The sequence below is a fragment of the Lagenorhynchus albirostris genome, chromosome 8 (genome assembly GCF_949774975.1).
Source record: "Lagenorhynchus albirostris chromosome 8, mLagAlb1.1, whole genome shotgun sequence".
NCBI lineage: Eukaryota > Metazoa > Chordata > Mammalia > Artiodactyla > Delphinidae > Lagenorhynchus > Lagenorhynchus albirostris.
Genome location: NC_083102.1, coordinates 154,980 through 179,336, shown reverse-complemented (window position 1 = coordinate 179,336; position 24,357 = coordinate 154,980). Strand labels below are relative to the sequence as shown.

The 24,357-nt window shown below is 54.1% G+C and overlaps 1 protein-coding gene across 3 annotated transcripts in view; it reads right to left on the bottom strand.

The window, feature by feature from the left end:
• Window positions 1–24,357, bottom strand: part of VIPR2 (vasoactive intestinal peptide receptor 2) — a 69,389-nt gene that overhangs the window by 26,363 nt on the left and 18,669 nt on the right. For all 3 annotated transcript variants that reach the window (XR_009541852.1, XM_060156244.1, XM_060156245.1), the window contains exons 3-4: window positions 17,722–17,829; window positions 14,152–14,249 (exon numbers count right to left, since the gene is read on the bottom strand). Coding sequence is in view for 2 of the 3 variants with exons in the window: in XM_060156244.1 (XP_060012227.1) it covers window positions 14,152–14,249; window positions 17,722–17,829 (206 nt within the window). In the remaining variant the exon portion in view is untranslated. The remainder of the gene's footprint in view (window positions 1–14,151; window positions 14,250–17,721; window positions 17,830–24,357) is intronic.

Here is a 24,357-nt window from a genome sequence, read left to right as displayed (position 1 = left end):
TCTGTAATTTCCTTTATCAATGTTTTATAGTTTTCAGCATTTAAGTCTTTTAACTCCTTGGTCAGGCTTATTTCTCAGTAGTTTTTTCTTTTTGATGCAATTTTTAAAGGGATCTTTTTTTTACTTTCCCTTTCCAATATTTCATTGTTACTGTAAAGAAATGCAACAGATTTCTGTATGTTTTAATTTTCTTTTTTTTTTTAAGGTCTATTTTTTCCCCCAGATCAGGTCCTTTTTAGAGTATCTCATTTTTGGTTATTTTCAATTTCCTCTTTTTTAAAAAGATAAATTTATTTATTTTGTTTATTTTTATTTTTGGCTGTGTTGGGTCTTTGTCACTGTGCACAGGTTTTCTCTAGTTGCGGCGAGCAGGGGTTACTCTTCGTTGCGGTGCCTGGGCTTCTCATTGCAGTGGCTTCTCTTGTTGCACAGCACAGGCTCTAGGTGTGTGGGCTTCAGCAGTTGTGGCTTGCAAGCTCAGCAGTTATGGCTCATGAGCTCTAGAGCACAGGCTCAGTAGTTGTGGTGCACGGGCTTAGTTGCTCCATGGCATGTGGGATCTTCCTGGACCAGAGCTTGAACTCGTGTCCCCTGCATTGGCAGGCAGATTCTTAACCACTGCGCCACTAGGGAAGCCCTAACAAAACATTTTAAATGCACTTATTTGTATTCTTTGCCAGATGAATCCATTGTCTCCAGTTTCGAGGATGTAATTTCACTGTTCGTCATCTGCTGACTGGTTCTTTGTGTAGTTTGTACATTTAGGTGTGAGCTCATCTTTGGGGTTGATCTATGGGAATTTGGGAGGCCTGGGCAAGGATTTTCTTCCAGAAGAACCCGTGTTTGCATCTGCCAGGCTCCCCAATGCTACCAGTTCAGGAACGCTCTACCTGGATGTCTCAGCTCAGAGTTTCCATACTGGGCAGCATAACAAGAAAACCCAACTTGGAGGAAGGCACACCTGTCGCGACAGATTCTCGGGAAAGCCCGGTAGATGGGAAGGAAGACACCTCAGCAGGGGAGCTGGCAAAGCAAACAAGTTAATCATGACGAGGAAAAGCCTGAGCCCATCAGCAGTGAACCAGGTGCAACTAAAATAATAAGAGAGCATTTTTGTTTGTTTTATAAAACTGGTGATAACTGAAAAAATATGAAACTGCTGGTGAAGGTATTAGCTAAATGGGCATCACATCTGTTCCTAGTGGAAACATGCACTGTCACATTTTTTGGAAAGCCGTTTGACAGTATAATTAAAAAGATGAAAAATATCCTTGTCTTACTTCACATCCTTTAACCAGGAATTTGAGATTTGTGCACAGGTTTGTTTATTGATTAAAATAACAAGATATTAGACAAAACCTAATTTGTGAACAATTGAGTAAATTCAGCATATTCATAAAATAGAATATCACACTGCCCTTAAAAATCTTGTTTTCGAAGGATACTGACTGATTTAAGAAAATGTTCATGATATATTTTATAAAACAAAACAAGCAGAGTGTACATTAAGTACAATGGTAATTTTGAAGTAAATACATAAAAACGGGGAAGAGACGGGGTGGTGTACTGCTCATGTGTTCCTCTTGGAAGGTCCCCCCTTTCCTGTTCACACTAGTGCATGTATGATCAGAGGGGCAGAAACGGGAACCAGTTACGCACGCACCACACGAGAACAGTCCGCTGTTCACGGGTTTGTAACAGGGCCTTCAGTCTTCAGTTCCTAGTAAAATTACTATCAAGTCCCTAAGGGAGAAAATACCTATTTTCTTTACCACCTGTAACATCCATAATCTGCACCACAAACTTCACAAAACAGAACTAAAGGTGCAAGTCCTTGGGGGAAACGCAGTGAGTCCAGGGCTCACTCTCCCCTCGTAACTTCTTTGAGATTAGAATGTGCTGCTCCCTGTCAGGGTGGGGGACTTATTTAAATGTTCCATTGTGATAATTTTTTGATACACAAAAGATTTATTCCAAATGTCTGGCGAATTTAATATTCATTATTGACACTATCAGGATAATAGGATGACATCCTCCCAACACTCATTCTTATGAGCTTTATGAGTTTATAGAAGTCTTAGGACTGGACATCTATAAGGGCTTGTTTTCCTTAAGCCAACAAAAGGTGATCAAAGAACACGTAGGACACTCTGCAGTTTTTAACTCTTTTCTTTGTAAGTATTTTGGGCATCCCCTATGCTTGAGGTCCATGAAAAGGACCCTGCCATCTCCTTTCTTATCCTGAATAAACATTCACTTTTATATTTAAGGTCGTATTCTTTTTCTTACAGAAAGTCCTCATACTGTTTAAGCGTGAGGCCCACAGCACGATTCCTGGGCTTGTGGCCTCACTCAGTGTGGAGAGCAGAGGACAACCTGGGTGGGGGGCGCTTGCCCCCGAAGATGATTAAATGACAGGTGTCCACGAACACCGGTCCGCAATGGTGGGCCTGAGAATGTCGCCAGTGGGACGCCCGAGGGGCAGCCGAGGGACACATTTCCAGGGCTTCGGCATGAGCCCCCCACCGACACCGGATGCACACGTACCAGGATTCCTGTCACCGCAAGGTTTTACCAGGGAAGATGTCCTCAAACAGTCACACGTTACAATCGCAAGTTTGAGACTGGATTTACTTGTAAAAAAGGAGTTGAACATGTGTCGCCATCATCACGTGATCCGGCAGCGAGGAGAACAGGTCAGGAATACGCTCCCCTTTCTCCACGCTTCTGAGGGGACTGCGGTGGGCAAACACAGGACCCGCCACTCTGAGCCTTCCGTGGGGGTCCTGCCTGGGAGGAGATGGCGGCCCTTCCCCACTGGCTGTCACCCAGGGCGGCTTCCTAGTCCCCAGCAAGTGTGTGGGACCGGGTGACGTGCAAGTCGTCTTCCAGCTCTAACTTTCCATAATCATACATGGCCCTGGAGCTACACGCATAGCCCTCCTCAAGGAACACTGCGGGCCGGCCAGCGTTTCCAAACACTGAGACATAACTAGGCGACTGAAGCCTCCGCTTGCCTGGGCCAGGCCTGGTTTATGTCTGCTGTCCCAGAGTGACTATTAATAGCGCCCCTTTTTCTCTTGAGAGGCCAGGTTTGGCTGACCTTTTATACGATGACCCTATTTATAACTCAGTAGTGGGCCACGCAATCAATTTCCTCGGTAACAACCAATATTTAAAGAAGGTAGCACAGAAAATGTGGCTTTGTGAAATGTTTGTGTTGGGTCACGGTGTGAAATGCATTTCTAACTGTGGATTTTAATTAAAAAAAAGTTGAAAGCCCCTTGGCTAGACCAGAGGTTCCTGATTCAGGAAACTATCTGATTAGAACCTTGCCCGGCCCGACGCCTCACTCTTCGGCTGACGTGAAACACCCTGACGTGTTCTCTTCTGAACCTGCTGATGCCACGTGCATCACTGTCTGGGAAACAGTGGCTCCTCCCAGACCTTTTAGTAACGATTAACCTTCGCACGAAGGGCCGAGGGAATGCGAGTGAAACCACCATGGCTACCCAGCATCTGTCTAAGGACGGGTCCCCCTGGAACAGAAGGCACAGCCCCTGTCTCCGGGGTATGTAGGTCTTGTTGGGTAAATAAGACCAACACAGACCCCGAAAAATGCTGACCCGCGTCTCTTACTCTGAACTCAGAGCGAGTGGCTGAGGCATGAGCAGGGGCACCTAGTAGCTGAAGGGCAGCACGGATGGGCGGGTGGCCCGGAGGAGACGTGCCAAGTGCTGGGGACCCGGGCGACGTCGCTGGCCGGTGCGGCAGGGTCGTCTGGGCTCCCCGTGGAGACATTAGTCACGGGTGATGCTCACTCTGCTTCTCCCCGGCTCCCTGGCTTCCCAGGGCAGCACCTCAGCTCTGATTCCTCGGCCAGGTCTTTGGGCTCCTCCGAGAGGGCGCTGCAGGGGCCCACACACGCCATGTCCTGTGTGGCAGCAGGCAGAGGGCCGAGCGGGCAGCGTCTGCTTCACTCAGCAGAGCGCGCCGAGTGGAGTGGCCAGTCCGGGGCCTTTTCTCGTGGCGGCTTTGGAGCAGGGCTGCGGAAGGACCTCGGAGCCCCTGGACCAGCAGCCTTCGCCAGGGCCAAGGGACAGCCTCTGTCTCAGGTGCAAGGAGGTGCCTGTTCTCACCTGAAAAATGGAAGGCTGAGGCTTCTTTGTTTTAAAGCAGATGTTTTAGAGACCATCAGAAATGACAGCCTGTTTTCATGGGAATGTGGTCCAAAGCGCACGCAGTCATCAAAGCTACTCCCCAGACTCAGGCACCATCTCAGATTCAGGACGAGTGAGACTCACTGTCACATTTGCAACAATGTTATGAGTTGAATTTTTCTGCCTGAAAGTCGTTGGCAAATATCTTTTAAGACCCACTTATTCTGCTTAGGAGACTGTAATGATAGCCTAGTAGTGCTGGGTGCTTTGCAATTTACAAAATATAACACAAAAGTTAATTCATTCACTCCTCCCAACAGCCTGTGAAGCAGCAGACGGAGTATTTTTGCCACGTTCCCCTTATACAGATGGGGGACCTGAGTCTGGGGGTGACAGGTCAGTTTAAGAACACGAGGCCACCAAAGTGCAGGGCTGAGAGCCCACCCGCACCCTAGCGTCCCCTCCCTCGGAGGCCGCCCTCCCTGGGGAACGTTACTTTCTTCCTTTAAGAGGAATCGGTCGGTTCTGCATGTAAGGAGCGTGGACGTCACCACTGCATCCTAACAATGAGTAGAACTCTGAAAGGACTGGAACATCAACCATCTCCTTGGGTCCACGAGGGAAGGGAGGACACAGGACAAACAGCTGCCCCAGGACAGTGGGGGGACAGGTGGCAGCAGGAGCTGGGGGTTCCCAGAGCAGAGTCATGAGACTGACTGTTAAGCTGCAGGAATGAAGACACTGGTGTGGCTGAAAGGACAGACAAGCACGTCAACGAACAGAATAGGGCAAAGAAACAGACTCATGTAAATAGTCACTGGTCTCTGACAAAGAAGCAAAGGGAATACAATGGGGCAAAGACAGCCTTTTCAACACATGTTGCTGGACCAACTGGATCCACATGCAAAAAATGAACCTAGACACAGACCTTACACGTTCACAAAAATTAACTCAAAATGGGTCATAGACCTAAATGTAAAGCGCAAAACTATGAAACTCCTAGAAGATAACATAGGAGAAAACCTAGATGACCTTGAGTTGATGATGCTTTTTAAAATACGGCACTGAAGGCACCACCATTCATGAAAGAAATCATTGATAAGGTGGACTTCAATAAAGTTAAAAAATTCTGCCCTGTGAAAGAAATGCAGAGGATGAGAAGACAAGCCACAGACTGGGAGAAAATATCTGCAAAAGGTACATCTGATAAGGATTGTTATTCAAAACATACAAAGAGGGATTCCCTGGTGGCGCAGTGGTTGGGAGTCCGCCTGCCGATGCAGGGGACACGGGTTCGTGCCCCGGTCCGGGAAGATCCCACATGCCGCGGAGCGGCTGGGCCCGTGAGCCATGGCCGCTGAGCCTGTGCATCCGGAGCCTGTGCTCCGCAGCGGGAGAGGCCACAACAGTGAGAGGCCCGCGTACCGCAAAAAAAACACTAAAAACCCAAAAACATACAAAGAACTCTTAACACTCAACAATAAGAAAACAAACAACCCAATTTAAAATGGGCCAAAAACGTTAACAGGCACCTCGCCACAGAACAGACCGGATGGCAAACAGGCAAACGAAAAGGTGCTCCACACCAAAGCACAGCCCGCGGTATCATCAGGCTGGTCTAACGCAACCAAGAGTAAAATCCACAGCGAATGGGCGTGAGGACTCTGGGGCTTGTGGTGTAAGTGCTATTCACTGATGAGGCTGTGGATTAGTTTCCCTCAACCATAAAAGGATGATGAAAACCAGCGCATTACCTCATGGGCTTGTCGGGGGATTAAACGAGATAATCCCAGTAAAGAGCTTGTAAACACTCTTAGTAAATGCCCCTAAGTGACTCATGTGACTGGGTTTGATTTTACAATAAAAACCATTTTTATGACGAAAGAGGTCTTCAAGGTTATTAAGCCCAACGACCCGAGTCCTCCTGAGTCAAGCCTCCTTTGTACACAGTCTGCTTCGCAGAGGACCTGGGGTCCCCCACCCCTACGCTCAGCGTGGTTCCCGCCGCCCGCGCGGCCCTGACCAGCGCTGCGGTGGAGGGTGAGGGGACGGGTGGACGCAAGGACAGGCGGACGGGCAGGGCTCCTGCTGACGGCGGCGCCCCCTTCAGTCTGTGGGCGGTCAGAGGCACTGCAGGAACCCAAAGGGGAGACGCAAGCACGCTGGCTTTGCGCTGGGGCCTCCTCCAGTCTCGCTGCAGCCCTCAGGGCCGTCTGAGGAAGCGGACCGACCCCAGGGGGGCGCTGGGCTCTCAGGTCAGAGGGCGCTGGACAGCACTGCCCCGGGCGGAAGCGACCAGGCACCCGGCACAGCCAGTCTGGGTGACACACAGGTGACATTGCTCTCCTTGTCCCCGAGATCGCCTCTCTCCTGAGGACGAGCGGAGATGTCGGGAAGGTGTGTGATGCTTCGTGGAGGGGCAGGAGGGGGGCGTCCGGATGCTCATCGTGACTGACGCCCACTCGCCACAGGGCTGATTTCCCATGGAAGCTGCACTGCTGTGTAGCTGGGAGCAGGGCACCTGGCAGCTCTGGCCGTGGGCCCGGCGGTGACATCTCAGAGGAGGTGGCGCTGGGGATGCGGGGCTGGAGCTGTCGGCACAGTCGCCAGGGCTGCGTGACCGGCTGGCAAAGAGCCCCTCTTTTCAGTCGCTACGGGGAGCCCTCCTTTGCTGGTGTGAACGTGTTAGAGGAAAATGGATTTTCTTTTAAAAACCCAAATACGACGTTTCTGAGGCAAAGAAACCTCCAGATATTCGGGAGCAGTTTCTCCCACTGAGACCTACTTACAGCACAGAGTTTACGATAAAGAAAAGGCGACGACAGAGGGACTGGGAGACTTTGCTTTGCTACCAAGCGTCCTCACCCTTGGCAGATAACGCGCATCTGATTCTAGAAACATCAGACAGACCCCTCCGAGAGCCTGTGACGTCTGTGAGGTCGAGGCCGATGTTCTCCAAACACGACACATGAAAGAGCAAGGCTGAGGGGTGGGAAGAGGCTGGGTCACGTGCGCCAGTGCCGCCTGTGCTGGCAGACATGCCCTGAGAACCGTCCTGGGACCCAGACGGCGGGTTAGATGGCAGCTGTGTAAAACTCGAAAGCTCCCAGGTCTGGTACCGGTGCTGAGGCTACGTCACAGCACACGCCCCTTTAGGAAGGACGGCCTCGCCGTTCACGAGCTGAGGAGGTGCATGTGTGCAGCTCGGGCGCCATGTCCGCGTTCACGCCCGCCGCGCACCCGCGCACTGATCGCGGAGGCCGCAGGGCGCCCCGGCCAGTCGGCTCCCCTGCACCAACCCGGCTACTACATCGCTTCAAAACAGGTTTCAGGAAACGCACGACAGAGGGAAGTTTCCTCGCTGTCCTGTCAGGGTCCCTGGTGGGAAGCAAATGTCACTGAGAAATGATTTGTCAAACAGCATAAATTTAAGTGATTTGGGGGGGACCTAAAATTTGATTTTATTTGAACACAAGAGTTAAGTATTTGCTGATTTTTGAGAAAGTAGAAAATATAGGCAAACTGTTAAAGGGAACCTGCAGTAACGAGGCCACTGGTTGTCCTTCATCAGCACATTTCCTGGCTTGCGGCCTCTCCAGGCCCATGTCCAGCCGCTCGAATTCCCCAAATCACACCCATGTGACAGGTAGTGTCAACCTGACAATTGGTGGGTGAACCTTTCCAAAACTCTGTCTTCTTTTTTTCTAGGTCTTTAACAGAGATTGCGAGTACCCAGTAAAGCAAATATTGCTAATTGCCATATTTTCTTCAATTATCTCTTAGGACCGCAAACTTTTAGTCCTGAACTTGCACGTCACATGGAGAAACTGACCGGATCGCCCAGTGAATGTCCTGGTTGCCCCCAACCTGCCCCAGAAACGGTGCCTTCCCTCCCGTCCCCACCTCGAGCGCCTGGCTGGGACGGCCGGTGCGCCCAGCTTCGCCGACTGCCAGCTGCCTGGGCCCCAAATGTCTGTTTCCCCCAGGCAAGGCTGTCATGTACAAGCCCAATGAAGAGGGGGTCATCAGGGAGATCGGGCCCTCCCTCAGAGACCTGTTCCTGGCTGAGACCGGCCCGGTGCCCCCAGTGCTGTGCCGGGGCCCCAGCCCCGAGTCCTGCCTGATGCCTCAGGGCTGTGGTCACGGCTGGCCCCCTTGGCTGTCTTACAGAAACGGCCTGGTGTCCACAGTGGGGTGGGCTCCTGGCTCGGCCCCTCACCCCTGAAAGGCTGGGGCTGCCTGCCTCGCAGGCACCCTGCGTCTCCTTCCCGGAAGGCGGGTTGTTTCTCTGTACTTCCCTGGACACCTGCATTGCTTCCTACGCGCTCCTGAGCTTCTTCTCCATTATTCGACCCTAATTTCTGTGCCCTCCTCTCCTTTCTTGTAGGAGAACCTCCCGGAGCCAGGCACCTACCCCGCTTCTGCAGATGTCCTGGCTAACCTCCTCTCCCTCGCCCTCGTTCTCCTTTGGCCTTGGAAAGATTCACTCCTCTATCGGGCAAGTGTTAAGCATCACGCTTACAGGTTCAGGTGAAACTGGCCAGTAATCGCGTCTGTCTCGTGAATCTTCTGATCACGCTTCTGCCGGCGGTCACATCTCTGCCTGGACTGTCAGCGGGCGGCGGGGTATGTGGTGCTGGTTACGGCTGCCACCCAGTCCCATTGGCACCACTTCCCCCGTCCTGAACCCCCAGGTCCTGCCCTGCCTGCCTCGCTGCCGCTGACCCAACCTGCCCCTGTCTTCAGTCACTGTGGGGAGCGCTCCTTTGTTGGTGCGGACGGGTCAGAGGAAAATGGATTTTCGCCATCGTTCGACGAGTGGTCCACGCGGGAGTGTGGCCCTCACGTGCCCCTGAAAGCCACGGCGAAGCTCCTTCCCGCCCTTTGATGCAGAATGAAGCGAAGCCACCGCCCTTGGTGCTTGTTCGGAAGCGGAACGCAATCGGCCACCGTAACGGAAGCGAGTGTGAGGCCCTCCTGTACCTCCAGGTGCTCCAGTCCTGGCCTCCACCTCCCACAGGCTGCTCAGCATGTCCCCGCCCGACCGTCCTCTGACATGGGTACGTCAGGGGTCCTGCAGGGCCTGGGAGTGAGAGCTCGAGGGCGCCTGACATGGAAGGACTGAGCACGCCAGGGATGAGGACCCTTGGGGAGGTGACGTTAGCGGTCAGTGGCAAAGAGTTACTGCAATGGTCCGAAAGCTGAGAAGAGACTGCAAAACTATTTTTAGGAAAATATGGCAGAACGTGGAGGAAATATGTTCACTCAAAGCACGGGAATATGGCAGAACGTGGAAGAGATGTGTCCACTCGGAGCACGGGAATATGGCAGGACGTGGAAGAGATGTGTCCACTCGGCACGGGAATATGGCAGAACGTGGAAGAGATGTGTTCACTCGGCACGGGAATATGGCAGAACGTGGAAGAGATGTGTGCACTCGGAGCATGGGAAGGCTGAAATGCCAAACAGTTCTCTTGGCTAAATTTAGCAGAAGTGCTCTTTATTTAAGAACGATAGTAGCAAATATATAATGCAGGAGACGTATGGACCGCTTTGCCTGGTGTGTCCGCCCAGCACAGGGTGCCTGCCTGTCACTGACGCTGCTGTTCTTCGGCAGGGCGGCGCGGCAGCAGGGCAGGCGCAGAATCCTATGTGGTGACTGAGTCGTGGGTGGTGGCCATGGAGTGGGGACAGCCCTGGGGTCCTTCTGGATTCATCCGGGAGACCCCCAATAACGGAAAAGGAGGCCACCCTGGGCCCACGAGGCTTGTCACGGGCGTTCATTTCTAGCACTTTTCATGTTTTGCCAACTCCCAGCATCCTGGGAGGTCAGAGAGACGGGAACACTGGGCAGCGGGTGGGACACTGAGGCAGGGAGGCTGGCCAGCGAGTGCTCTGACCAGAAGCCTCCAGACAGCCGTCGGTGGAGGAAGGAGGTCAGGATACCAGGGTCCACCCAACGGGCCGCAGTAGGAGCCACCGGGTCAGGAGAGTCCCCGGGTCTGGGGCATGATGGGTCAGGGGGCCTGGGGGGTCAGGTGACCAGGCAGACGGCACCAGGTGGAATGACCGCCCGCCTGAGGCTGAGACCTTGATGCCAGGAAAGCCTCTTTGGCTCGGGAGACCCGTAGGCTCCCATGATAAGGGTGGGGGCAGCGAGAGGGGCTCGTGGTCTCTGGCTGGCCTGCTCTCCCTGCAGGCTTCAGCAGGCTGGGACAAGGCAAAAGGGGGAGAGGAGCTGCCGGTGTGGCCCCCGTGGGTCTGGGGTTGGCAGGGGGTCCTGAAAGCCTCTTAATGGGATTAAACCCTTTATCCAAGGATTGAAAGAAAAAAGGCCTAAGAGGAAGATGCGCACACCTGAGGCAGGTTTTGCTGGGAGAGCGACACAGACTGGGGAGACATTGCTTTATGGAAAGCGGGATGTGGTGACCGGGCGCCCCGAGCCGAGCCTGGCTGGTGTCAGGGTTTCACTGCACCAGGACACGCAGGCCTGGGCCACCGCCACCCCCCCTCCATGACTCTGCGGGCTCCCATGGTCCAAACGAGGAGCAGCTTCGCAATCACAGCTCCCGCGTCGTCCAAGGGGTCCTCTGGGGTCTTCAAACTCTTTTTTCCTTCACGAGACTCCCATTCCCAACTGCTTTGTCTCTCAGTTCCCTCACTGTATGTGGCTTTTGTGGAAGCTGATTTTTTCCCTTGAATTTAATTAATTTTGAAACCAACAAAGGTTGCACACACAGCGCCCAGGGCAGAGTTTGGCTGCACGAGCACAGGAAATCCAATTAAAATCGTAAAACTGGGAAGAAAGAGAGTGGCTGATGAGATGAAGAGTGACGTGGAAGCAGGAGGCCCCGTGGATCGAGGGGCCGCTCCCTCCCTCCCCCCGGGGAAGACGGTCCCGGCCTCACTCTGGGCAGCTCAGCGAGCTGCGGTTTTCATCTTCCAAGCGGCTCCTTAAGCAACCGAGAATTCGAAGCGTGAGAGCAGTGGAAGCTGCAACCAGGAAGAAAATGATTCATTTTGGTCTTGTGCCATTATTCTCCTCACCTTCGCACGTTAAAATATTTTGAGTTTCTAATCCATTGGCAGAGAATATGCATTCGTGATAACTGCAGAATCTCTGAAATGTTTAATTGAGAAGAAAAATAGCTCTTGGCACTGGACAGAAAAGCATTAGGAGATCACAGGTGCTCTGTCCTCGCGGGCTCTGAGCTGACATGGTTCCCACGACGATGTCCTTTACAACCACCTTGGGCTCTCTGTAACCCAAGGACAGAGTCGGAACGTTACGGTTCCGGGAAATGTTTACTTGTGGAACAAGTACAGGCTCTGAATAAATGCTGCTGGCGAGGCCTCAGGACGCTGTGTTCTTCGCCCTGATGTGTGTCCTGAGGCCTCGGACTTACGAACGCTGGGCTGGCTGCCGAGGTAGAAGGGAGACGTGGGTGATGGAAGGCGGCTGCTGGGGCCCCACCCCACCCACCCCTAAAGAAGTCTGGACACTCTCCAGCTGTTGTCCCCGTCCTGCAGGGCCACCTGGGAGGCAGGTGGGACGTGACAGGGTCCCGGCCACCGTGGGGCTGTCATCACCCCTGGTCAGAGTTCAGGGTCTTCAGAACAGGGCCTGGGACGCTTTTCTCTACGGAAACAGCCCTGAAACTGGGGTTAAATTCTACACGAGTTAAGGTCTTATTCTTAGACACCAATAGGACGGCTTCCTGGTTTGGACACATTAAAGTAGCTGAACAGCAGTTTGCTACGAGTCTGGAACCTGAGATCCCCTCACTGTCCAATGAAAACGTGCTTGGACCCTGATTCCACGAGTGGCCTCTGACCTGGCTGTGCACCCGGCCACAGGCAAGCACGTGGGCAGTGGCATTTACGCCCATCCTCCAGGGAGCGGGGTGGGGGCGGGGAACGGCTGACGGCGGAAGAGGCTAAACGCTGCCCAAGCCTCGGGCCCAGCGTTGGGGGGCTTCACCATTTGTGCTGCTGTCATGGGGGCCCCGCGAGACCTGCCTCTTGGCCACGCCCATGGGGAAAGGCTGGGCCTTCTCTGTGAGATCCTGTAGAACAAAAGGGGTTCGTGCAGAATGCCCCAGGGGCACAAGTCCACGGGCGGGGGGGGGGGGGACAATGGCTGGGAAGGGTCAGCACAGCCCTGGCCTGGCTGCCCGCCCAGCACAGCCCTGGCCTGGCTGCCCGCCCAGGCCCATTGCTGTTGCTTCCACCTGTGTAGGGAGAGCGGGGGGCCCGGGAGCGGCCCCTGAGGAGGGGGTCAAAGAGGCTGGCTCTCGTCAGAATGGCGGGGCCCTTGGCCACATCACATCATTTCTCTAAACCTCAGTTTCTCCATCTGTAAAGTGGGTTGTCACCCAGACTAAATGAGATGAGGGGTGGGCAAATGCGGGGGCATCGGTCAACAAGCACAAACCTGCAGTGATAAGATGAATAGGTTCTGTGTCTCACCAAAAGCAAACGGAGGGGCTTCCCTGGTAGCATAGTGGTTAAGGATCCGCCTGCCAATGCAGGGGACACGGGTTCAAGCCCTGGTCCTGGAAGATCCCACATGCTGTGGAGCAACTAAGCCTGTGTGCCACAACTACTGAAGACCTCGCACATAGAGCCCATGCTCCGCAACAAGAGAAACCACCGCCATGAGGAGCCCGCGCGCCGCAGTGAAGAGTAGCCCCCGTTTGCCGCAGCTAGCAAAAGCCCGCGCGCAGCAACAAAGACCCAACGCAGCCAAAAATAAATAAATAAAAAAAATATATATATAAAAGCAAAGGGAATCTGTGAGGCGATGGACTGGGGAATCATCTCATATTGTATACATGTGAGAACATCACATCGTGTACGTTAAATATATACCACGTCCATCAGTAAGAAGCACATGATGCAGGGCTCAGAGCTGTACCACCATGATTACCCTCGTTGACCACTGGTGACAGGTCACTTGTCATCAAGTTAGAGGGATACCAGCTAAAATACAATGAACTTCCTTTCCTAGGGTTTACTAATTTGGTAGGAAAAGAACCGGCTTTAAATTGTAACTCTTAGTGAGGAGAGCAAAGGAAGCCCCTCTGTTACCCAGGAGAAGTGATGGGACAGCCACACCCCTAAGGGCCTCACTTGGGGGCAGGACCCAGGGGCAGCGGAGGTGAGGTGGCATGGGCGGGGGGCAGGAGATGGGCCTCGGCGGCACAGACACGGTCTGCCCGCACCGTGTGGGCTCAGGCGTTGGGGGCAGGCACTCCCCAGGGCCTCACACCCGTCGTCAGGGAGCACGTCTGAAACAGCCTGGCTCCCGGCTCCCAAGGCCCTTACCCATCCACATGGGGTCACAGGGCGAGTGATGGGCTTCAAGGGGAGACACTGACCTGGCTTCCCAGTGGCAAACAAAACAGACCCCACCACGGGGCACGGCCGGGTGCGGGTGCCCACCGCTTAAAGGACTGCGTTCCCGGAGAAAGGCTCTCCTCACACTATGCCTGCCCCACGCCGAGTCTCCACCACGGCCCGAGAGAGGCAGCAGCGGCCAGCCGAGCCTGGGCAGCCCAACCAGCAACGCGGGCTCTAAGTCTGCAGAGCTGCTCCAAGTGTGGTTCCATCCCCGCTGCCAGCTCAGGGCTAAGAGAACAACCGCGTGGCTTCTCGACAGCCGCGGGTGGCAACACCCTAAAGGGAACAAGGAAACCCTCATGGCAGAAGGGACACTGGCTAAGCTCAGTTTGGCAGGTAGAGCCACTCTCGGTGTCACCTTCCAGATATACCACAGCAGGTGGAGAAAACCAGCCTTTCCCAGCTCCAAGACTACGGCACCAGCACATAATTCCAAAGGCTGGGTGGCTGAACTGAAACCAGGGACCTCACTGGCAGGATTTGGCCAGAAGTGAAAGAACACCTGAGTTAGGCTTGGAGCAGCAAATGGTCGCAGTTTACCAGGCACCTCGGAAAAACGACCAGAAAGGGAGGCCCGCGCAGCCCTTACCTTGCTCTCATCCTCGGGGTCATTGTAGCCGCACGCGTCCATGAAATCCGGGAACGTCTCTGACCACCCGTCCCTGGTGCAGTTCTTGCTTATGTTTCCTGGAAGGTAAAGGCTAGGTGTCTGATCTGCACGTCGGGACTGGCCTGGTGGCCAGGGCCCCCGCCTGCACCTACGCTGGCTTGAGAGGCTCCCTCTCCCTCGGGGCCGGCTAGGGGCCCGGGCCTGAACCCGGGGCAGCTGCTCAGGGTGCGTCCCCCTCTTTGGCATCCTCGCCCACGAAGCCTGGGCAGTGGCCCCTGCATCCCCGGGGCCTCGGCGGCTGGAGGGAGCGGATTCGGCGCCAAAGCACGGGCGCGGTGTCCGGGGCAATTATGATGGGACAGAGGTGCCGGTGTGTTCTGCTCACTACGGAGCGGGGTGCAAGCGAACAGGCTGTTCCGTCCACTGAGAGGCATCGTGGGCAGGCCCTGGCCGTTCTGCCCTGCTCTGCCCTGCGCTTTCCTGCTCCCCTGGGCCAGTCCTCACCTCGCGTCCCCGAGGCGCAGTGACCAGAGCAGCCAGGGCAGGCGCCACTGGCCGCTGTGGCGGCAGGAAAGGCCGTGGACGCCAGGTCCCGTGGCGTGAAATAGCTTGACTTTGCAGCCCCACCGTTCCCCTAGGACCCTAACGTGCACGCCAGACTCAGCATGCAGGGCCCCCTGCACAGGACAGGCGCCTTTAGCAGATGACACACAGGGCGGTGAGGGAAAGGGGATGGACCTGCTGGCGTGGCGCCTTTGGCCCTGCTGTCTCTGCTTCCTGCTGGGACCACAGGCCCAGGGCTTTCAGAATAGCAAACGTTTCCTCACACCATCGCTTTTTATTTGCACACTTGGTGGCATCACAGTTCCCATTTTATAGATGGAAAAGTGAGGCTCTGAGGGTCAGTAACAACTGAGTTTTGTGCTTAAAAACCCCTCACTTCTTCTACCCCAGGGCAGCGCAGCGGTTCACCTGCTCTGACTGATGAATCAGGTGGGACCAGGAGTGCGGTGCGTCCGCCCTGGGGAGGAGAGAAGCGTAAGCCACTCTGCTCCCCGTGGGGAGAGAGGCCGGGGGAGTCCAGACCCCAGCCCGCTGGAGAGGAAGTTTCAGCAAAGCCCCTGGAAAAGAGCACCTGGGCTCTCCCGGCCCAGCCTCACTCCAACACCGCCATCCCCTGGGTCCTCCGATTCCAGACCCGAAACCTCCTGCTCCAGCTCCCGGGGGGCCTGCGGGCAGCTCGGGCACAGGGACTGCAGTGCAGTGGGCCAGACAGAGACCTGAAAGGGGCAAGGTTGCTGAGGTCTGGCTCCCCTGCCCCACGTTACAGAAGGGAGACCGAGGCCCACAGAAGGGAATGACCTGCCCGTCAGAGTCGGGAACAAGAAAGGACAAGAACAACAGTGGTGTCGGCAGCATAGGGCTCACCGGCTCCTCCCGGCTCTTCCGTATTTAATTCACGCCATCCTGACAGCTACATGAGGAGGCCCTTTGATGATCCCATTTTACAGGTGAGAAACCTGAGGCTTAAAGAAGCTGGGTCACCCGCCCAAAGCTACCAGATTACAAGCGAGGCGCCCGTTTCAGACCTGGGCAGTCAGCTCCTCACCTGCACGGCACACCTGCTACCTACCTGCTCCTGGGACCTGTACCCTAAGCTCTGTGGAAGGGCAAGGAGTGCTGAGCTAGCCATTCCTCACTTATAATATGGCAAACACTAAGGAGGACATTTAAATAAACCTCATCCTACGAAGTCGAGATTCGCCCACAGGGTTGTCATCTTGCCTGGCTTCACACTCCTCAGTGAAACCTTGGGCAAAAGTGGAAGGTGGGCTTCCAGGAAGTGCCTGAGATGGTAAAGAGAGGGGCTGGGGAGGTGATGGAGGGGTCAGGGAGGTGAGATGAGAGAGGGGCAGGGAGGTGAGGGACGGGTCACGGATGTGAGAGAGGCATCGGGGGAGAGAGATGGACACAGGGGTGAGAGCGGGGCCAGGGAGCTCAGGGAGAAGGGTGTGGGAGGTGAGGGAGAAGGGGCGGGGGGTGAGGGCAGGGAAGTGAGGGGAAGCTCAGGGAGAGGGTGAGGGGAGGTGAGAGAGGGACCTGAGAACAAAAGTGGGGCACAGCTTAGGACTCAGAAGTCTGGTCAGCTGTTGTGAGGACCCTGCAATCTCCACGCCTCTCCCCACCGTGGCCCCGATTTAGCTGCAGTGAAGGGGCCTCAGCACAGCCCCACCCCAGCTCCCTAAAGCTGATTGCACACTCCTGTCCTCAGTCCTTAAGTGCATGCTTGAGTGTGACTGTCCTGAAAAGGCCACAGTCACACGTCTGGCCCTGAGCACGGCCACCTGGGCTCAGACCCTGTCAGGAGGGTCCTGGCTTGGGCCGAGGCGGGAGTGATGGGCAGGCTCCAGGTTGCGGCCGGTCCACCGGATGTGCTCCCATTGCGGGCCGTTTCAGGCTCTGAGTCAGGGGCGGGCCAGGGCCCTCGCAGCCCTCTGGGGACTGGCCAGGTGGCTTCTGGAGAAGACGGGGAGCAGAACTCAGAACTGGGCTGCCTGGCCGAGGGCACGGGCTCCTGGCTGTGTCGTTGTTGGACACAGAGCATAGGCGCCTTCTCCCCAGCTGAGAGAACACTAATACTTAACGGCATCCATGATGCCCTAAGGTTCCAGTTTGTCAGAATAAACCTCCGAGTCCTGGAACCTGGCCCTCCGTCACCTGATGGTTTGATACTGTCCCTTGCCAAGACCTGCTCTCGGAACTGTGCCCAGTCCCCCAGCTCTCCCCTCCCACAGAAGTAGAGTCTCCCACCCGCCTGTTCACATCCCCTTTCCTAGCCTGGCTCAGGGGGACCTCACGTGGGCCCCAGGGCTCACCCGCATGGGGACAGCAGAGCAACGTGCTGGTTGCCATGACAACACGCACTGATGTGTAGAGACACCCCCCAATTTCCCACTTACAACTTTTTATAAAAAACGGGTCTATTTCTCGAACATCTGGGTTTCCTGGGCCTGTGTGCAGAGCAAGCCCCGGAAGGAGGGGGCGGCCCATCTCGGTCAGCACCTTCTGAGGCTGGAAGCTCCGCGACTGCAGGTGTTCAGGTGACAGGGGGCCGGGTCAAGGGTGGGGCTGAGAACCCAGAGAGTCGGTCCAGGAAAGGAGAGGATTCCCATGAAGCAGAAAGTGCGTTCCCGGCTGAGAAGGGACACCCTGGAGGACGCTCTCTGGGGGTTACGGGTGCCCAAGTGCGGCAGGTGTTTCTATTCTCTCCCTGCCTGGTGCCGCGGCCCCTCGTCTGCGCTGGGCACCTGTGTGTCTGGCTCCTGCCCAGGGTCTCCTGTCCGCCCCACCGTGTGTGCTGTAGGGTGGATGACCTGGCAGGAAGCCTTCTGTGCTCCCAGTCTCTAAGGCCAGCTCAGCACAGCTGCTCCCTGACTCACTGGGCCAAAGAAACTGACGCCCTGCTTCTTGTGCCTCCATGGAGAAGCCGGCCCCTCGTATGCCCCCCCCACCCCCGGCACAGCTCAGAAACAACACAGACGACAGTACCTGGTTTGCTATAAAAGTTGCTGAACAGTTTTGGACAGGGCACCGTGACAGTCTCGCCGACATCCGCGGGGAGCCAGCACGTGATGTTGTCCCAGATGCCGCTGCAGGCTGGAGGGGAGACGGGGGTGAGCAGGGCCCTCTGCCCAGCACAAGGGCAGCACCCTCAGGCCACGTGTGGGGTGCCCAGGGTGGTGGGATCGGATCTGCTCAGAAGCTTTTCAAATAGAAAGCCTGTTAATTAGGTAATTATCTTGCAAATTATTTTTGTGTGAAACTCGCACCACGATATTATTGAGAATATACTTGGCATGGGTTCATTGCAATCAGCTTTGGAGGAATAAGCAGATCTGCGGTAGAATGTTTCTGAGGAACCCAGCATGTACTGCACACTTTCGAATTGTAGTAGAATCATTACTTTTTCCTGCTGAAGTGCTTCCCGCCCACCCCCCATGTGATAAAATGGGCAACACTGAGTATTGTGTAAGTCTTGGAGGTTAGAGTCCCCTAGATGCACATATACTTGTGCGTTTATGGATTCTGACTTCAAGGACAATTTGCAAATTTAAATACTTGAAAAGATTTAGTTGATTTCAGCAGTCAAGATGACATATCAGCGGTGAAATCTTACGCTACCCTCGTGGAGTTATCAAAACTTAATTTGCATTATGTTATAGCTTAAAACACTTTTCAGATCTCTTATTTGGTTTAATAACCACCCCAAGACAGTAATTCATACTAACACTGTATTAATCATCTCACTGACAAAGAGCACTGAGGTTTGAATGGTCCAGGGGCCTCTCAACATTAAACAGACAGTAAGTGAATCCACGTTTGAACCCAGGAAATTTTTATCACAAGTCCAAGGTGTTTCTACTGTATTTTGTGACCTCTAAACTTTTATACTTCATTTAAACTTCAGTATTGGAGGAGCAGGGTGCTAGCCTCAATTAAAACAAAGAAAGAAACAACAGTCTGCTCTCTGACACGCCACCCACACCTGTACGATAATTGCGCAAACACATCAATGGAGTTATGCATTTTTGGTTTGACCACGGGAATGTTTTACTTCTAAGAACAGAGGTAATGAAAAGTTGGCTACAAACCAAGTTTGCAAAAAAAAATGATGAAAATAGGGACTTCCCTGGTGGTCCAGTGGTTAAGACTCCGCACTTCCACTGCAGGGGGATTGGGTTCGTTTCCTGGTTGGGGAACTAAGATACTGCATGCCGCGCGGTGCGGCTAAAAACACAAACAAAGAAACCATGAAAATACTTTCTAAAGGCTTTTTAAAATAAAATGAAAATACATTCATTCTAAAAACTGAATTACCTACCGAAGATTGAGTACATAAATTCATACTATATTAACATTCTTACATATTTAAAGAAAACGTTGCTTTTTGAAAAACTACTTAGGACACATCATCAAGGACAAAGACATCACTAGAAACACACCTCCGGCCGGTGGGCAGTGCAGCCTGCAGACCTGGGAGTGTACGGATGAGCAGGGTGGTAAGGAGGGATGTGCCTACGCGATGAGGGCAAGAGACAGACAACTGGGGACATACGAGCTTCTCGCTCCATTTCCCAAGTCTCGTGAAAATGGCAGTTGAGAAATTTGAAATGGCAGTTCCTAGAGATGTCATAAAACTGAAGACAGACAGCATGTATGTGTGTTAAAGATTCAGGTGCAGCAAAGGGGGCGGCAGCCCAGCCCGCAGGAGGTGAGCAATGGGGGTGCCCTTAAAGGGCACAGGGGGCCTACGTTTGGGAGAATCACATCGAGTTTGAATTCTGAACTCTGAGAACTCCAGACTTTCCTGCCCTGCTGGGTGTTTCTGGAAGCTCTGTTGGAGGAGCACCAGGGAGCCCCGGACCAACCAGGCCACCTGGCACGGGACGGAGGGCACAGGAGTGGCTCCGAGAACAGCACTTGGTGACCACCCTGTGTACTAGATCATCGCGAGAGTGTCTTGCCATTGTTCTGGTACAAAGTTTGATGCTAATTATTGATAGAGAGGTGGAAAACTAACTTATAGTTCCAGGAATAACATAGAGCTACACCGGAAAGGAGCCTGGGACTGTTACAGGGTCAACTGTGGTCATAATAACGTAAACCACAACCGTGAAGGGACTCGGCGGGCGGGGCGGGGGTGGGGGCGCAGCTTGGAGAAAGGGGAGAGAGCTGCCAGGCAGGGGCGACTCCCAGCAGAGTTCAGCTGGACCCAGGACAAACTGGGGAGAGGAGGCTTGTTTGAAAAGTGCTGAATAGTTCAGACTGCATGAGAAAAAGTGGCGTGGGTGAGGCAAGCAGGGTCTGCGTGAGAATTTATTTTTGTTACACTATCGTAGCAACCTAGATATTTGAGATGGTGATAATAAAATCAAGGCTCAGTCTGAAAAGAGGAAAATTTTGTTCACATCAATAGACTGAAAAGTTACTTGACGAAATTCAGCAGCCATTGCTAATTTTTAAAAGCTCTAAATAGAATAACGAAATACTGAGACTGCCTTAACGTAGCAAAGACCATTTGTTAAAAGAAGTAGCTATTATTAGAAACGGTTAAGCACAGTGTACAACCCAAACCAGGACCCTACTGGGCACTAGCTGTCACCATCATGCTTCAACGATACATTAGCGCTTTAGCTAAAACAATAGATAAAATGAACTGAACAGATTCGCTAAAATAAAGAAGAGAAAAAACCCTAGAACTGCACTTTGCAACGTGGTTGCCACATGTGGCCGTTTAAGCCTAAATCGACTGAAATTAAATGCAATTGAAAATTCAGCTCCTCAGCTGCAGTGGCCGCGCTTCTAACGCTCAGTAGCCACATGTGGCTGGTGGCTCTCACCTCACAGCTCACACACACATTTCCATCATCCCAGGACGGCGTCACCCTCGAGCTGTAGCTAAAACGAGCAAAAAATAAAAGTAAAAAGCCACTCTTACAAACTATCAAGAAACAAAGCAAAGAGAGAAAATAACAAACCCACCATTACTGTACATAAACTATTGCTGGGGGTAAATTAGCCCAAACAGATGCAACTTTCGTCAGGTCATGGTTTTTCAGCTAAAAATGGCCGTATAAATTACCTGAAATATTTTATGAATAAATTATAAACAAGAATGAGAATTTTTTGGTAAAAATTTATTTATCACTTATCACACAAATCTTCTCCGTCTTTCAAAACCCAAAACAAGGAGGAGGAGGTCTCTTCTCCAAAGTGGGGGTCAGTGGCTTGGGGAACTGAAAAGCACGGTAGGTGCTCAATACCTTAAGTATCTTCCATTGATTGAAACACAAAGTGTGTTTCTATCACTTCAACACAGAACACACAGCCAAAGCCTTTCCTTTGCGTGTGGGCTTATTGACTGGGCTCCTCTTCGCTTTTCTTGTGTAAATCATACTCTGACCTGTCCTCGGTGATTTCCAACTTCAGAGCACTGGAAGTGGGCTGACTTAGGCTCCCGCAAAGCTAGGTTTCCAGACTCAATCCTAGCCGTCATGCTCACCTCCAACCCTACGGCTGCTTAGCAACTCAATTTTTCAGTTTTTCCAAAGCACACAAATTGATTTTCCCAGAAACAAGTGCTTTTTTTTGTACTCCTCAGCTTTCATACTGTTTAATTTAGCACCTGGGTGAGTAACAGACTCGGGAGGCACTGACACGTTGTACACTTGGCAAAGTGTCCCAGAAGCTGCAGAGAGGAGGTGGCGGAGGAGCCCCGACCAGGGCCTGACCGAGGTGCCTCCGTGAACCAACCGCCAGGCTTCGCAGGAACGAGCGCACAGGAGCCCAGCGTAAACCGGCGGGGGTGGCTTCCTAAGTTCCTCCTGGGAAGGCAGCTTAGTCCCCTGAAAGGAACATTCTAGATCAAGAGGTCCAGAAAAACTTGTCTTACGCACGGCGCAGCCTCCAGAAATTTCTTAAACTTCACGGCAACTTGAACGGAACATACTCGGGACATGGATGAGTTGTGCTCAGGAAAGCCTGCTATTAGAACACGTGCCTGTGTTCTGGAACTCAGAGGAGACAGCTGCAGTTCACCTGGCCCGAAGCAGTCTTTTTTTTTTTTTTTTTTTTTTTCCGGTACGCGGGCCTCTCACTGTTGTGGCCCCTCCCATTGCGGAGCACAGGCTCCGGACGCGCAGGCTCAGCGGCCATGGCTCAGGGGCCCAGCCGCTCCGCGGCATGTGGGATCTTCCCGGACCGGGGCACGAACCCGTGTCCCCTGCACCGGCAGGCGAACTCCCAACCACTGCACCACCAGGGAAGCCCCTGAAGAAGTCTTATGAAGGGGGAGGAACCGACCACCATGGAAAAGAAGCTTGTACCCGAAAAACCAACTCTCTCTCCAAAATATCCCCGGCAAGTCATACTCTCACAGATGATGGTACACATGTTGTTTTGAGTCCCAAGTTTATTTTCTCATTATTTCAATGATATAAACAGCAATTCGTTTTCAAGAAAATCAGGTGAGTCACTACTTAGGTGTTACACTTCGTCTAGGGCAGAGCTTTTACAAACACTATGTTTCCTGCTCATGGGTTCGCAGAGCAAGGTTGGGGCCAGAACCCGTCTCGCTGTCACTGCCCTCTCCCTGGAAGACCACTGTCCCCACTGGCCCTCTGTGACCTCCTGGGACCTGGGGAGATGTGCTCCTACCACTCCAGTCTTCCACGTTCAAGGTGCTTTATGATGAAAGCCCTGGACACAGAGCCAGAGGCATGAACCGAGTCCAGGTGCGCAAGCAGACTAAGACGGCTCTGAGCAGTCGTCCAGCGAATGCAGGGCTAATGTCTCAGGCGAGGCTGTGACCACGACTGACGTGGTCTCCCGCCCTCTCTGGGTGAGGCTCCTGGGGCATCCCCAGCAGTGGCTGTGCTCCGATCTGTCCACATTTTTACCAAGAGAGAAATCCAGTCCCCTACCAGCACCGACGCACAGAGAGAGACAGCACAGCAGTGGGACAGCGGAGGTACCCAGGCAGGCTTGACTCTCGACGGTGGCCACAGTGTGATGGAGGTGCTTCCCACCGCGACCAGGAGCTCCAGGGAGAGGTCTCCGCTCCTGCGGCCCGGCCTGTGAGGAGAGGGTGGGCGGACCAGCACCTGGGCATCCAGTGGCGGGAGGCCTCGTCCCCTGGGTCACCTTGCTCAAGACGGAGCGCAGGGGAGGTGCCACAGGAGCAGGCGTGGGCAAAGGAAAAGGAGAAAGAAAACTGTTTCTGGCACTAACGTATGAGGCCAGGCGACAGCTAACATTACCAATAACACCTTCCATTCAAAAGTTTAGTTTAAATTTGAAGTCATAAGTGGCAAAGCTTCTTCCAGAATCAGAAGCTGCAGGGAAGCCCAGGAAGTGCTCTTGGGCTCCGAGGCCAGAGCCGTGCTGGTCACTGGATCCCCAGCCCGCAGACAGCAGGTGCTGACCTGGTCTACCCGTCCTCCTCTGGGATGGGCTGGTGGGACCTCATCATCGGGCGGGTAAACACCCCTCAAGCCGGAGCTCCTGGGGTGGGGGTCTCACAGTTCCACTTCCTCTGCCCCTGGTGATGAAGCCGGAGCCCCAGGGAAGCCCAGTCCAGTCCCGTCAGAGGACTTTCAACTGCTGGTTGTGGTGGACACAGCACCGGACACCGTTTACTTGTTTCCAGGCGCTTCTGTGCATCAGCCACGCCTGTGTCGGTGAACAGGTGAGAACAGGCGCAGCGAGATGGGAATAAGGGCCCGTCACCTCCTCTCCTGTCTCCTGGCTCCGACCGCGGTGGGCAGGCGGCCGAGCGCGGGTGTCAGTGTGAAGACGACACAAGGGGAGACGGCGAGGGACACTGAAGAGTGGTTGCTGCTTGACGGCAGGAAGAGCCACGCAGAGGCCTCAGCTTGGGGTCAGCTCAGCTCGACGGGCCTCCCCCGCCGTGATGAGCACACCCTCCAGGCCAAGTCCCTTCATTACAGAGATCTTCATTTGCTTTTTGTCGTTTTAACCTTTGCTCGAGAGAAAGCAGAGAAACGGCGCTTCTTGCTCCCCGGTCACTCCTTGTACAGAATCTGCCGTGGCCAGAACGACACGGTCTCCAAGGCTCACCTGACAGGCAGCACCTCGTGTGCCCCGTGGACGACCCCGTCAGAGGGCAGGTCAGTGCCCCTCAGCCCAGGCTGGTGATGGGGCAGCCAAGCGGCAGTGGAGGGTGTGCCCGGGTCCTTCCTACACGCCCCCGGGGCCCGCTGTTAGTATCCACACCCAGGGTTCTGGTTTGATTCCCCCGGACAGCACTTCTCAGTTTTTAAGATTCTTGGAGGTTCCAGCGTGTACCCAGGGCTGAGACCCACAGTCCTGGGGTGCAGGCGCTGGACGGGACCACAAGGATTACAAGTGCGGGTGCTGACGGGGCCCCAGAGCAGCAGCCCCTGGTGACTTGTTAGAAAGTTCCCGTGCCCCACCCCAGGCCATTGCGCCAGAGACCCAGGCTGACCCCCGTCCCTGCGGTGGTGCTGAACCGCTCAGGGGCTCATGGCAGCCACGCCCTACCTGGCACGGGAAGGAGGGCGGGCTCGGAGCCCACAGCTCGCCAGGCCACAGCCCCAACCTCGCCAAGCCTGGCTTCCTCCCGTGCAGGGCGGGTGAGTGCTG